At 46.1% G+C, this 15072-nt stretch overlaps 2 protein-coding genes across 16 annotated transcripts in view; one reads left to right on the top strand and one right to left on the bottom strand.

Moving 5' to 3' along the window:
* The window catches only part of cacnb2a (calcium channel, voltage-dependent, beta 2a), a 35654-nt gene extending 25030 nt beyond the window's left edge, over positions 1-10624 (top strand). For 4 of the 14 annotated variants that reach the window (XM_029843181.1, XM_029843182.1, XM_029843180.1 and 1 more), the window contains exons 3-13: positions 3305-3427; positions 3509-3645; positions 3744-3820; positions 3993-4126; positions 5019-5099; positions 5180-5238; positions 5816-5925; positions 7389-7540; positions 7962-8057; positions 8305-8487; positions 9070-10624. In XM_029843181.1, the coding sequence (XP_029699041.1) occupies positions 3305-3427; positions 3509-3645; positions 3744-3820; positions 3993-4126; positions 5019-5099; positions 5180-5238; positions 5816-5925; positions 7389-7540; positions 7962-8057; positions 8305-8487; positions 9070-9810 (1893 nt within the window). In that variant the 3' untranslated portion in view covers positions 9811-10624. Of the gene's footprint in view, positions 1-3304; positions 3428-3508; positions 3646-3743; positions 3821-3992; positions 4127-4300; positions 4321-5018; positions 5100-5179; positions 5239-5815; positions 5926-7388; positions 7541-7961; positions 8058-8304; positions 8488-9069 lie in introns of all 14 variants that reach the window. The other 10 variants (XM_011607978.2, XM_029843178.1, XM_011607979.2 and 7 more) reach the window with 5 other exon arrangements.
* A 53-nt stretch (positions 10625-10677) lies between these two features.
* On the bottom strand, positions 10678-14928 carry nsun6 (NOP2/Sun RNA methyltransferase 6). 2 transcript variants are annotated; one of them, XM_029843190.1, is made up of 12 exons: positions 14679-14928; positions 14426-14509; positions 14124-14279; positions 13927-14024; positions 13731-13837; positions 13493-13646; positions 13297-13378; positions 13098-13217; positions 12891-13035; positions 12667-12812; positions 12021-12146; positions 10678-11951 (listed from the first exon to the last, which is right to left on the bottom strand). In XM_029843190.1, exons 1-12 carry the CDS (start codon positions 14724-14726, stop codon positions 11772-11774), a joined length of 1446 nt encoding a protein of 481 aa, XP_029699050.1. In that variant the 5' UTR covers positions 14727-14928; the 3' UTR covers positions 10678-11771. The 2 variants fall into 2 exon arrangements, with proteins under 2 accessions (XP_029699050.1, XP_011606286.1); XM_011607984.2 differs by having other exon boundaries at positions 13927-14021.
* Positions 14929-15072: the final 144 nt, after the last annotated feature.

Raw genomic sequence — 15072 nt, 5'->3', positions numbered from 1 at the left:
GGGCCCCCCTGCCTCTCACCAGCAGGTGAGATAGTGTGGAGGTTACGCATCCTCCATGCAGGGTTACTCTATTGAACTAGACTGTGAGACTCTCTTTTAATGGAAGACAACGCAATGTCTTCATTGGGGGACGTGGGAAGCTCTCGGGCTAATTTAGTCTGAACAAAGTTTCTTTAAAAAGTTGATAACGCAGCAAAAAAGTCTCCGATTTCCGTGGCTCATTTGCCGGGATGAGCACTTGAGGGCTGAATATATGATGATGAAAAAAAAATCAGGACATTAGACCTGGTTTCTAAGATTAGGAAAGTACTTTTAGGGGTTGTGTGGTGTGATCTTCAGGCCTTGGTGTTGTCGGTGTCGCTGTTTATCAGAGCCCAGCCTAGTCTGCTCTGCTCAAGGCCACAATTAGCAGCATATAAACAAACATAAACACAGGCAGACGCGTCTTTGTGCAACAGGAACCACGATCACAGCTCACTACCTCAGAACCAGTGAAATCGCCGCTGCCGTGTGATTAATGACTTTGGTCTTGAAAGAATTTTGGCGAATATCATCTGTACACATTCTGTTCTCCTCCTCTTTTACACCTCAGTGGAAACCTTGCGCATAAATTTCAAGCAAGTGTCGCAAACCTCGTTTTGTTAATTTCCCTGGGTGTTAAATGTCTTACAGCTTTCTCACATTAATTGTGAGCTTTAGGCTATCTCAGTTATTCTAGCAGAATGATGTCTTTTCCTCCTGCTCTCTGTCAAAGGTTCGCCCTTACCTGGCGCAGACGGATCACTCCCGTGGATCTATGTTGTTTTCCAGAGATGCACTCTCTGCCTCGTTCATTTAGAGAGATAAGTCGGCTTTAGAGATAACCTGGCATAGATTACCCCCGCTGGCATTTTACATGACAGATGACCAGTTAAAAAAAAAAAAAAAGCCCTGCCACTGGAAAGAGCAAGTTGGGGGTCAGAGGAAGTGCAGGCTCCCTGAATGTGAGACCTTATGGGCACTAATTCACAAAAGCTTCCCTAACATGCCAAAAATGCTGATAAGAAAAGGTCATAAAAATAAAGGTCAGGGAGGGACACTTCAGCCTCTCTCGCTTTGACTCTTAATGTTCACTTTAAGGTGTCCGTTGCCTGTTTGTTTCAAACTGGGACATATGCATGCTGGCCCGAATGCACTCTCCATTTCAGGTCAATGCAAAGTAGATAAAGTTATAGATGCGGCATCATTTAAATGCATCATTGTATTGTATTTTAATATAAAAGTGCCCTGGTGAGAGCTTGTCTCACTGCTTCCAGGGGGGCAAATCTCTTTATGCAGCCTACAATGTAATATAGAATCCTTTATTTTATTATTGGTTGATTAGCTCAGGGTTTTCTGATCGTTCTATGATAAGACTAGGACAGAGAGCACAAAGTGATGTAAGGAAAGAGCCACATTTGGCAGCTTTAGTGCACAACAAAACCTCTCTGCTAATGCGCTAATCTTGGGTGAAGATGTCCCACATCTTTCACAGGTTCTCAGTAGCCTGGGGCTAAAAAGAGTCTCAAATCGATCCACAACATTCCAGGTGAAACAATGCGGGACGCTTTAATTTGTAGCACGAGAGCGTGTGCATGTGTGTGGTGCTAATGGAGGCGTTACGGCGTCGTCCATTGTAAATTTACAACCTGGAGGCATTCAGCCAATCAGGGAAGGACAGAAAGGACTGCTCTGTCCATGTTCTCAGCTGCAGTTATTGAGGGGGGGGGGGGCACCAAAGTTGCTTTTATAAAAAAAACAAACTGCTTAACATACTAGTGTTAAATTAGAGGGGGAATATTGATTTATATTTTAGTCTTTTTTAGAATAATTGAGTAACAGGAAAATGCCTCTTAGGGACTTAAACCACAATCCTTCGCACTGAGAGGTGATGGCGCTAACCCATGCCAAGTACTGTAATAACGGTCAAATTTACCCTTATTGACCTATTGATTGTGTCCATAGGCAGTTATATGACTTTCCTGGACCGGGGGGGGGGGGGGGGGGGTACGAACCCCAGGATTCCCAGTTACAGATAGGATTAGTTTTGAACAGGTTACCTTTGTCTTATCTCTTCTGTGCCTCTTATCAGCATGGCTGCGTCTCCTCTTGTCCTTCCTGCCCTTTAATTCCTTTTTTGTGTTCCAACTTATCCTTTCTCCTCCTGTCAGTTGCTTCCCCCATTCTTATTGTCCCCCCCCTCTCATTCTCTCCCCTCCCCACCTCTGCGCTTCCTCCTCCTTGTCACTCTCTCCCCACAGTCAATATGGCATCCATAATGAAGGAGCGTGTTACGTAAGAAGCGAGCGAGCCGCATGGACGCCATCAGGAGATGTACAGATACAGCACTGCAGCTCTAAACCTGCCATTAGAAACAAATCTCGCAGTCACCTGTGTTTCAAAGCAGCCTGTGGGACATGCAGAGGTGCTTGATTGCCCGCTGCTCAATAAAATAATGAATTGCTGTGAAGGATAAAGGCCAGCAGAGCTGCTGGGAGGGAGTGGACCACAAGAGAACCGAAGGAGAACATGTGAGCCCTAATGGACCTCTTACCTTAGCGAAAGCATGTGACTGCATGCATGCAAACGCCAAGGGCACGCCGTCCTCTACGGTCCCCTGCACTGCTCAGATTGGATTGAATGAAGGTGTTACACAGGCGTGCACGCTCGCACGCACGGTCCTTACAATGGTCAATTTATTGAATATTTACACAGGAGATTTTACTACAGGGTCTCAGCCGGTATTGATGCTTCTACCATACCTTATTTATTGTTAAACTAGCCGGGAACCATTACAGCACTGCGTCATTGTAGATAGCTTGATGGCTAGATTGATGTTGTTGGAGAGCAGATGTAATCTAGATGAATTTACTGCCAACTATTGGCTACCAGATTATGCAAACTAGCTTTTTAATGTCATTTTGAAAGTGATGAGTGTCTTTGATCAGGTCAAATTTTTTGCAGGGATATAGAGTAGTATCACTATTTCTTCCATGAAAAAAACTGTTGTAGCGTGGGACGGAGAAAGCACAGCAGCCGAATCATTCATACAGACGGAGCTAAAGTAAGTCCGGATGAGTCAGAGCGTGTTGGATCTCTCGCCCTGGGTTATTTTTACACCTCGCACAAAGATCACTGCTCACCATTTCTGCTCAACTTAAACCCTTCCAAATTTCTCTTTTCGGCTGGTTCCACCTAAAAATACCAATAGCCGCAGGGGGCTTTTGAAGGTGCATTTCTCGTCCCGCACAAGTTGACACTCCAACCTCTCTCTACCTCCTGCCAGACCAAACCCGTTGCATTTGCTGTACGCACAAATGTCAGCTACAGTCCCAGTCACGAAGATGACGTCCCTGTGCCGGGCATGGCCATCTCCTTCGAGGCTAAAGACTTCCTCCATGTCAAAGAAGTACGTTTATTGTGTTTTGATCACAGCAATTGAATGTTTAGGAGGTGTTATTGGCTAACCGCACCTCATTGTTCTGTATAGAAATTCAATAATGACTGGTGGATAGGACGCCTTGTGAAGGAAGGCTGTGAAATTGGTTTCATCCCCAGTCCGGTGAAGATCGAAAACACTCGTATCCTCCAGGAGCAGAGGGCCAAACAGGGCAAGTTCCACTCAAGGTAACCCTCCTCTCCGACATCAGAGTTCCCGCAATGTGCTGGGAAAATCAATGAAATGGTAAATACTGAATGTTATGCTGACTTTTTCCTCTGGCCAGTAAACTGGGAGCAAACTCATCCTCTAGTTTAGGAGAAGTTGTTCCTAACTCCCGGAAATCTACTCCTCCTTCATCTGGTAAGCATCTTGACATGTTACAGACCTCCACTTCTCCCTTTTACACCAGTATTCAATAGCTACAAGTGTCTGTTTTCATTCATTCATTCATGTGACTGTCAGTGTTAAATCTGCTGCATTACTGTGTGTGACCTCCCCGTATAATGGCGCTGTCATCTGTCCGTGTGCGTAGCCCTTGACATAGACGCCACAGACTTAGACCCCGAGGACAATGAGCTTCCAGTCAACCTGCGCTCCCCTAAAGCCAGTCCAAACACTGTCATGTCACCCCTTTCTAAAGAGAAACGAATGCCCTTTTTTAAGAAGGTAAAGTTTGTACCACCAAAGCCTCTCTTCTGTGCCCGTCCCCACGGCTAAGGCTAACTGTGGCTGCACAAGCTCACTCACCCATCCTGTCTGTCTTCTACCACCTGTCTTTTAGCACGCATGCCTGGGTTTAACCTCTTTCTTTCTTTCTTTCTCTGCTCCGTCTCACCACAGCTAAGCAGAAGCAGAAGTCGGTAAGTCCCAGCCTGCTGTGCACTAGCGCAGTAGGGTCCGAGGATGACCTTTTACCCCTCATCACTGCTCCTAAAATCCTGTTGTGGTTGTAAAAAAAAAAAAAAAGAAATATAGAGAAACATCTAAAGGTTCCTCGTTTACATGTCAAATGTTCATTTAATATGTACAAAACCAGAGTACATGGATTAATCGCTGACAACATCAGAGGAAACACTCACATTTCGTCCCCCTTTGACTATATGGAGCTGCCACACACACACACGCACACACACACACTCAGCTCCCACTTTTGTCCAACTGCCGTGAGCAGCACTTCCTCCCTGTGTTTGATTTTTCCATTGGCGCTTCTGTTGGTCTCCTGCAGCTTTTTTTTAACCTCCCGGTCTGACTAACCTTTCCTCTTTCCCTTTTGATTCCAAGACATCAGAACCATGAGATCAGAGCACTTATCTAGGAATCTAAGATTGCAATCCCAAAACATTCTAGTAAACCCCGTTTTCTTTTCTTTGAAATTCAGCCAAATTTTCGAGCGCTTCTGTTTTCGGACTGGCTCAGATGGCCCGTTTCATGGCCCGTGTGGTTCTGGTGCTTTAGAATTGTAGACATTATTGTTTTTCTTGGTCCAATCCCCTCTGGTGATACCTGGTGATGTTTACTTTGTTTCCATAAATGCCTTCATCTGTTATTTCCTCTTAAGACGGAACACATTCCACCGTACGACGTTGTGCCTTCCATGCGGCCCGTGGTTCTAGTTGGACCATCACTGAAGGGCTACGAGGTACTTGGCGTTCACTACAGGGAAATAATCAGCAAAGACCCGTTTTGTCTGATTGCTTCTCTTACATTTCCTGGCCTTAGGTGACAGACATGATGCAAAAAGCGCTGTTTGACTTTTTGAAACACAGATTCGAGGGAAGGTAAGTCCTCTCCGACCTTTCCTCTGCAGCTTCCTCCCTCATTCTTCCCCCCGCTCCGACCCTATAGGCGGGTATTTATCTGTCCCCTGAGGCTAGCCAAGGGGGTGTGTAACAAGTTTGTTTGGCCTGGAGATGTGTGCTGTTGCTTTAAATAGGCCCTCTGCATGTCCTTAATAGGCCATAATAGACCTTTGTGCAGAGTAGGATTGTCCTCACTCAGCGTTAAAGCTGAGAGGACACAAAATGATGCAACTTGAAGATCTTCTTAGACCACCAGCAGCTATCGAGAATTCTATTCTCGTCCCCTTGTGCGGTTTAATGTGCGACGGTGTAAACAACCCTTCAGACTAAGATGCAGTTCTCCTCACACAGTTGGTTTGGTCACAGAATTGGAGACAGCGTTTACACGGAGGACGGTCAGGGGCATCAGCAGAACTTTAGGGGAAACAAGTGTGTCAGTTCATGTAGATTTGTCCGTTTTTCTGCACCTGATTGGTTCCGTTTGTCTTCCTGCTCAGATCAAGTCCAGCCCATGATTCAACGTTGTCGCTTGTCTTTTTTTCTTCTCTTCTCTCAGAATATCAATCACTCGTGTCACGGCAGACATTTCTCTCGCCAAACGCTCAGTCCTCAACAATCCCAGCAAGCACGCCATCATCGAGCGCTCCAACACTCGCTCCAACCTGGGTATGTACATCACGCAGGCCTGGGAACATCTGCTGTTTTCATTCAGAATGTTTTCTTACGTAGAGTAGGAAGGAAATGATTAAAGAATGTTCTGACAGCAGCTGTGATAACCTCAGAGAGCTGTGAGTGGACAATTTTCTTTTGATTTAATTTTTTTTAAAGAAAACAGGATAATGACTCCAGGAACTGCTCTGATTGTTCTGAAGTTGATTAGAGTGGAGTAATTAGAATAAAACAAATTCCTGAGATCCGCATATCAGCAACAGCAACGGTCACCGACTACAGAGTCGGAAAACCGGGGAGCAAAAAGAGTTTTATTCCTATTTTATTTAACTTCACAAAGATGCAAATCCACAAAATGACCATATGACCCCATTTTTTATGATAACATGAGGGATTTTGAGCCCTGTGGAGATGAAGCAACAAAGATCAATGCTGATACTCTCCACATGGCAAAAAAGAGAAAAGGATTTTCCTGCTTATCTTTTTCCTTTACTCTTTATTTTCAAATTTCAGCCAAAAATAAAAAAATAAAAAGAGGAGGGGGGGTCTCAGTCAGAGTCTGAATGAGCTGTTAGCTTGGAATGTTTTGAGGCTATCGGCTTACATCAGAGTTTGTCGTGACTGGAAGTCATGAATCTTGGCCACCACTCCTCAGATTGGGAAATGTGCCGTACTGTGATATTTGGCGGCAGGTTTTGCAGACTTACAGTCATCTGTGGGAGTGCGGGGATGTGTGATGTAACAGTCAGTAATTGTTAGATTTAAAAGAATGTGTTTCGGTGTTTTTCTAACAGTTATCAGTCCTTGAGTTTAAGATATTCCTATAAATATATAGGTGTCACTAATTCACTCACTTTCTTCTCAATTCATAGTGCCACTTTTTAAAAATATGTGTGATAACTAGCTCAGGACTGCAAATATTTATGGTTTCAGATATGGTGAAAGATATCGTCTTCTCTTCCATCCACTTTAGGGCTGAAGCTACTCAGTTCTTACAGTATTTAATGCTTGCAATGTTTATTTCTACCGCTAGATGGCACTAGATCGTACACACTAGGTGTGGAAGGGATTATTTGTCTTCAGTTAGCAGCTAGCAACCCTTTAATAACTAGAAAAAAAGCACTCGGAGAGCACAGACCTCTGCCAATCAGGTCATTTCCCTGCATGTGCCCACACATATAGACAGTCCTAATGCAAGGTTACATAACAGACAGCAGTAGGTTTCTCCTTGTCTTTGTCAAAATTCAGAGCTAGTTAACAGAAAGAAGAAAGAAAGAAGACATCGGCTGAGTGAAATATGATGTTATTCCCAAACATTTCACATATAGTAGTCAGTTTATCTTAAATTAATGCTTATATTCATTTCACATAAAGGGAGGCGAGACCATAAACTAGGAAGTAGCTTGTCTTTACCAAAACAGGTTCCTTAAACTTGGTTATTGACAGTGTTTTTCCTTCAGCTGAGGTCCAGAGTGAGATTGAGCGGATTTTCGAGCTGGCCAGGACGCTACAGCTGGTGGTTCTGGACGCGGACACCATCAACCACCCCTCACAACTGGGGAAGACTTCCCTCGCCCCCATCATCGTCTACGTGAAGATCACCTCTCCTAAGGTTAGGGAATGTTAGAGCCGGGAACGGGGGAAACGGCAGGAGGACACGTACTTCATGGCTCAGTCATCTGCCGTATGAAACTTTCATCTTTTACTTTTTTCGGTGCCCTTGGTGGAATTTTAAACATCTCATGCATTTGAAAGTGCACTGATTCATCACGACGACCTTCAGCGTGAGTCACAAAGGCCCACGATTCACAGCAGACCTCTTTTTTGATAGCCTGACTGAAAGAGCACAAGACCTGAGCTTTAAATCAGAGTGGCGTCGGTGTGAATCCCACTCACAGCGTCAACCACCTGTCCTCTTAATTAAAGCAAACGGCCGTCTTTCTCTCTGCAGCGTTCAACATATCAGTAATCAGTCTCAGACATTTACTGTTGAGGACGCAGATGCTTACATTTTGTGATCTCGCCTCCTTCAGGTGCTGCAGAGACTCATCAAGTCTAGGGGCAAATCTCAGGCCAAACATCTCAACGTCCAGATGGTGGCTGCTGACAAACTGGCTCAGTGTCCTCCTGTAAGTCGCCAGTTATTTTCGACTACTGATATTCTCTGGCTCTTGCTTCAGGAATAACAGGAATCTAAACTACATATTTTCTGCCAGTTCTATTTTTGCTCCTCTGTAATCTGCTTAGTTATCACTTTAGAGAGTAAAGTATGCCCCCCTAGGCATGTGGAAGCGGGGGTTTCATGTAATTCCAGTCTCTTTCATGCCTTTTCTAACATTATTTTACCTATATCTGCACCTTCTGTGTGGATTTCAGGAGATGTTTGACATCATTCTAGATGAGAACCAGCTGGAGGACGCATGCGAGCACATGGCTGATTACCTAGAGGCCTACTGGAGAAGCACTCATCCCAGCAGCTCAAATCCCCCCAACCCTGTAGTAGCCAAGCTGTCCACAGCCACTCTGCCCTCCAACGCAGCCCCCATCTCTGACGTACAGGTAACCCGCACCAAATAAAAATGCGAAGCTGCAGGATGTGAAGCCAACACACTCCAAATACTCAGTTATGTGTTTCACTACAAATCGTCAGCTTTAGGGTGTAAAACTCTCAATTTAGTGGTCAGTCAGCACTTTTTGCCAACACACTGTCGGCAGTAACTGAAAGAACTTCTCTTTTTTAGCTTTTATTCAAATAATACTAGCTAGGACATAATAGTTCGTTATCATCAAGAAATTAAAAGTGTCACAGGCTTAAGTGTGTTAATGCTCTGTCCCCTCCCCTCTGTCCATCTCCTGCCACCAACACTGGACATGTAAGACTGGAAATGAGGAAAATCCTGATTATTATGAGTTTGACATGTGATTTTTGGTGAGTGTGGAGAGGAGTTGAAGCCTTGAGGGGTGTGAAATCTTTGACGTGTCTGCTGTGACATTTCCTCTCAAATCCAACTTTCTATAGAAGGTTGATAGCTATTCAAGGTGTGTGCACGTGTGTGTGTGTGCGCAAAAACCCCTCCGTCCTCCGTGTGAGTGCTTGCTGTGTTTGCGTCATCCTCCCGACTCTGCTGCTTTTGACCTCAGGGCAGCAGTGCGGAGCAGAAAGGAGAAAAGGCGTTGGTGGAGAGAAAGGGCTCCAGAGAGGATCATCACCAGCACCACCACCACCACCACCATCACCACCTACAGAGCCAGGACCAGGCTGATGCTGACGCGGAGGTGGACGAAGAGGGCAACGAAGAGGAAAGACCTCTGAGGACCGACTCTTCCAGGAGAAACCAGCACGTTCACCATCGCTCTTCCTCCACCAGGACTGACCATCACAACCACCACCATCACCACCACCACCACCATCACCACAGCGGGCGAGCCCGGGGTCTTTCCCGGCAGGAGACTTTGGACTCTGAGACTCCTGAGAGCAGAGAGAGCAAAGACTCGAGTTATATCGACCCACGCGCTCAGCTCCACCACCAGGAGGTGGAGGTGGAGGAGGACGAGGACGAGGACGAGGACATGGGGGAGGAGCTACCCCAACAGCAGCAACGTTACGAGCCGCCGCCCCACCGGGACCACAACCACCATCACCACCACCACCATCACCGGAGCGGACCGGACGAGGCCGGCCAGAGCACTGGACACCACCGCTCAAAGGAGCGCGAGCAGGACCATAATGAACGCAACAAGCAGCGCTCGCACCACCACAGGCCCACACGGGACCACCCCCACCACAGCTACGACCGGGACAGGGACCGAGACGGGGAGGTGGCTCCCAAAAAGAGGGGTGACACCGGGGACTGGACCAGGGACTCCTACATTTACCAGTGACGGGCCAAGTCCTCCTTGAGGCTCATTTGGACCCATTCTTCCATCATGCTGCTACACCTAAAAACCACAGCGTCCTATTTATGTACACCTCCTTTGTAAAGGTTGTTGCATCTTTTTCAACAGCAGAATTTTGATTACATAGGTACAAATCTAAATATATAAATATATGTGTGTGTATCTATGCATAGATGTTGTCTATGTGTGGGTATGCATGAATATTCTTTAATATGCATATTTTAAACGTGTTTGATAAAGCATGACACTAAAGCAGAATTTTGTCTGCACTGAGCTGTGTTGTTGTGATTAGCGTTTTTATTTTCATTCTCTTTTCGCTCCCGATCGGTTGAATTAACGTTGCCTCAAACTGCTGGTTGACAGATAACCGGTCGAGTGAGCTGGATTCCGCCTTTGCAGAAATCTGTCCAGATTTTGACGGAAAATAAAGGATCATCTGGCCATTTTTGACAGACGCACTCTTAATCTGGAAACTTTTTAATGTCGGTACAGTCTTTGTTCTGCACTTTTCTTAGCTAATGGTGGTTTAAGGGACACAAGCGCGATGGCGTCATTGCCACTTGGTGTTTGACTCCTGCCAAACGTCCATCAAGCATCATATTTCATGGAAAATGGGGTAAAATCTACAAAGAATGAGCTTCTTCTCTTCAAAATTACTCAACTTTTCATAATGTTCAGCTGACAGATTTACGTGTTCACTTGTTTTGCTTAAACCCGTGATGTACGTTTAGTGACGCACAACAGCTGGTCAAAGGAACATTTTTGACGTTTATTAAAATCAACAATTTTTTCACTTGTTCCTCTTTGCCCGACAATTGTAAATACTCAAAGAATGCAGGTGTCCGTGCAGCGGTGGTGGCATTAAAGGGTTTTAGATTCAGTGAACGTGCGTATGTACATAAACCTGAAGAATAAAGTTGGAGACAAAGAGCTGGTGGGCACGGAGACGCATCTGATGTGTTTTGTCGGAGGACACGGACTCAGGAGGGGAGCGGCATCTATAAATAGTCTGGAATTTTGAGGGGAGGCTCACGAGCCTGCCTCCTGGTCGTCATGACAACACGAACGTGAACGACCGCAGGTCTAAAGTGGGAAACTGTCTTTGTGTGCGTAGAACGGGCTGCGATGCGACAAAGATCACAGGTGCGCCGGGAGGCGGAGCGTTTCACTCACATGTGACATGTGATGCATAACCTGTTCATCACGGACAGCTGGAAGACCCGCGGTGGTCTTCAGTAGGATGGACTGGACTCAAAATGTACAAAACTCCAAGACTTAGAAGTCAATTAAAACCCAATAAATGATGTATGAGATGGTGCCACTACGAGGAGCTTAAATTAACCTGCGCGGAAACTGTGATGACTCACTTTTCTGCTCCTTAAATCGAGAATTCCGACCACTGTTTTCAGTCAACTCGGACTTTATTTTACCAAAACCAAAAGATAAAAACTTCTTTGACACATGGCTCAGGACCAAATGGAAGGGAAAGGCTTTAAATTAGAGGAAGCTGACATCCGTCATTGTGGCTGCACGTGGAAGAAAGACTAATTAGAATTCCCATTTGTCCAAACACTAAATTCTTAATGCCTCTCATGACCTCTTTCTGCACGCTACTTCCTGATCCGAGCTCTTGAATCCAGCCAATCCGCTGTCCCCGCGGAAGCGGAGTCGTCACTGTTGTCATGGCAACACCGGCACTGCTGCATTTGCCAGCGCTCATTCAGCCTTCGTCCCCACGTGCACCCTCCATCCCTCCTTTTTCGCCTCTGTGTTTACAGAGCTTATCCCTACATGGCCCGCAGTTTTCGGAGAGAGCAGCTGCGGCGGGGCAGAAGCACGAGCGTCTTTTGTCAACACCGCCCCGCCGAAGCACCCGGCGGCACAATATAAACACAGCAGTTCCTGTCTGGAGGCTGATGAGGATGAAAACACCCCCCCCCCCCACGTCAGGTTTTCAGGAACTTGGCGATAAAGAACCCAATGGTGTCCCTGTCAGCTCTGCAAGAGAGAGGGGCCGCCGTTCCCGTCTGGTCCCAGCTCAGCTCGGGGCGGAACCTCTGGAGGAGGCGCAGCTGCTCAGGCGACAGCCCAGCTCCCAGCATGCCTTCTGATCCGATGTGGGGCTCCTGAGGAAAAAAAAAACAGTACATAATGATCTGATGGCACGCATTCCTCTTTGTGCCTGTCAGGCTCACCTGAGGCTGGAGCGAAAGGCAGGGAAACGTCCGGAGGGCCCAGGCGACCTGTTCCTCATTCTCAGCCAGGGTCACTGTGCAGGTGCTGTAGACCAGGACGCCGCCTCTCTTCAGCAACTTCACTGCCTGAAATACAAAATCCGTGTGTCACGCGGATGTATAATAACATTTTCCAAAATACCTGAAACTCAGACATTCTAAATTTGCTGTTATTTCCCTGTAAATTGGTTTTTGCTGCCCCCACGTGGCCAAGCGTTTGTCTTCCGCTGATGCTGCAATATACACATAACCTTGAGTAAATGCTGATGGAGCATTGCTAGCGGCATAAATGATGCCCACTGCTGCAATAATCCATCTGCTCCAAAGAGCTGAATTGTTTGGTTTTCTTTTTTAAAAGGTGTACAATAAGATTCTCTTCACAAATCTATTTTTTAAGAAAGAAAAGTCAAAATGGATTCAGAGTGGACTAACAGGATTAACTGTTGGATTACTGTTTTTTTTTTATGTCCTCTGGTGAGAAAAACAGGAAATATTTTATATGATGTGAATTCAAGGTGTCCTAAAGGGTTTCATAACCAAACCTCGAACAACGCTGCCATCTACTGGTCGAGATGTATCTCCCTCACCTAATGAAATAGGCACTTACAGCTTGGAATAACTTGCGCTGCAGAGGCTGGTAAGAACAGATCTCCTTCAGGCTCCAGGTGGTCCCCATGTTGGGCCTTTGTCCCAGTCCACTACAGGGGGCATCCAGCAGAACCCGGTCAAAACTTTCCGGAGGATACGGAGGTTCTGTGTGACGCCAAGACCAAAGTTCTCACTGTTTTCCTTTAGATTAAAAGAGAGCCCGAAATGACCAGAAGTTCATACCTTCAGCCTGTGGTGCAGCATCACCACTGACAGCCTGAGTGCTGTTAAAGCAGAAAGCTTTGATCGAGCGCAGCTGCAACGCTTGTGCGTTTTCAAGAATGCGGTCGATCTTATTTCGGATCCGGTCCAAAGCCACAACTTTGCCCTGCGTGAGGAGGAATTTGTTTAACAACAGTTCATAGTGGTGAAAATAGTGAATAGGAGTACCTGGTCCCCCATCAGCACTGCGATGTGACACGTCTTCCCTCCAGGCGCCGCACACATGTCCAGCACGCGTTCGCCTGGACGAGGCCCCAGGACGTGACCCGCGACTACAGAGGGAAGGTTCTGCAGCCAGAAAAATCAGGTTTCTGTTCTGCACACTTCTGCAACCTGATGTCAAGACCGACGCTGTGCGTGTGAATACCTGAAGAAAGACCAAACTGGGTAGAACACCGTCAAAGGACGGACTCTGGTAAAGCGGCTCCACCATCTGCACACCAACCCCTCTAAAATAAAAAAAGAATTAAATGCGGACACAAAAATTTCTAGGAAGCTGTAGAATAATTTCTTTGGATTGCATCTCATGCAACAATGTGAAAATGTGAAACTGGTCATCATACTTGACAGGCTCGTCTGAGCAGAAGAGGCTGGAGCGGTCCATCCGAGCGACGCCATTTCCCACAAATGCTCTTTTCCCCTGGAAGCTTGTGGCTCCGCGGGTGCACCGACCCTCCAGATCAGAGAAGACGGACACAACGTCCCCAGCTTTCATATCTGCAGGCCATTTCAAAGCTTTTCATTCCATTCCACATAAAAAAAAAAACCAAATTTAAAAAAAACGTGCTGTTTAGTTCCTACATTTTGGGCTGGCAACAATCCCCGGGGCAAAGACGTGAGCGCCTCTCAGGACGGCGCTGCCACACTGAGCACCCACCACCACCTCAGAGCTGACCTGCTCCACATGTCTGAGATAAGAGGAGCGGCATCAGGGATTCTTTTGTCTTAATCCGAGCATTATTTTCACAGACATTCGGGTTTGGTGTTCCTCTCATACCTGGGTCCATCGACGGGAAGAAGCAGCACATCTGGAATATGCGGGTGAGTAAGAATCTGCAGGGAAGCCTCCTCTGCTGAACACTGGCCCATCTGCTGCTTCAACAACAACAACATCATCACCATCATCATCTCTCTGGCTGTACTGGACATGGACAATCATCACCGCAACAAAAAAAACCTCTCCAAACTCTTCACCTTTGCCAGCTCTTCTGCTAGCTTGAGTCTGATCTCCTCCAGGGGAGCGAGATGGGTGCTGGCCCGGACACAAGTGTAAGATGGAGGGTGAGACAAACATCTGAGCAGCTTCTGGAAACGACTCTCGGCCTCCTGATGGCCCACCGCAGCTAAGACCTGAAACGACAGCAGCACAGACAAGCTGATTCTGTTCAATTGTCGTCCCATAACCTGTCTTATGCTGAAAGATCTGGACAGCTTCGTTATATAGAAAAGTGGTTTGTGATCATTCAGAAATAGAGAAAAAAAACAGAAATCCTTACCTCCTTGTTGAGGAAAACACTCTGGAGAAAATCTGTAACTTCTGGTTTCAGGGATATTCTTGGAAAAACAGACATCTCCATCACCTGAGCAAGTTCAAAATCACATTCATTTGTGATGGAAATGGGACGATTCCGGTATCTAAAATTTACGTTTAACAAAGTTTGCCCTTTTCAACACACCGCTTCGTAATGAATAAGTCGTTAATAAGAGGTAAGTGTGTTTCTAAAAGATGTTTTGGTAATCCTGACTCACATTCCGTGCTCGTACATGCCATGCAGCTTTTACTTCCGCATACGTCATCGGCTTGGTCACATGGCACTTGTTGATTCCAAAATCGCGGAAAGTTGAGCCCCAACGCCAGCACACTTTTAAGCAATTTAAATTCGTACAAAATTCAATCTATTACTTTAATTAGAACAATTAAACTCGCCATAGCGATTTCCCCAAGTGTTAGACAAAAAATCTTTTTCCCCCGAGTGTTTGACAAAGAATCTAATTTTTGCCACGTATCCCTTTGTTGTGGATCTTTTCTCTTTTTTTAGGCGTGATTTAACATACGCATGACGCGTGTGCGTTTTATTCCTCTCGACCAAAAAATAAATAAAGCCAACAATAACGTTCGTCATTGCGGTCACGTGGACGGAAA

This window comes from Takifugu rubripes, chromosome 10 (assembly GCF_901000725.2).
Source record: "Takifugu rubripes chromosome 10, fTakRub1.2, whole genome shotgun sequence".
In the NCBI taxonomy this organism is placed as follows: domain Eukaryota; kingdom Metazoa; phylum Chordata; class Actinopteri; order Tetraodontiformes; family Tetraodontidae; genus Takifugu; species Takifugu rubripes.
This window is presented reverse-complemented; position numbering and strand designations above follow the sequence as displayed.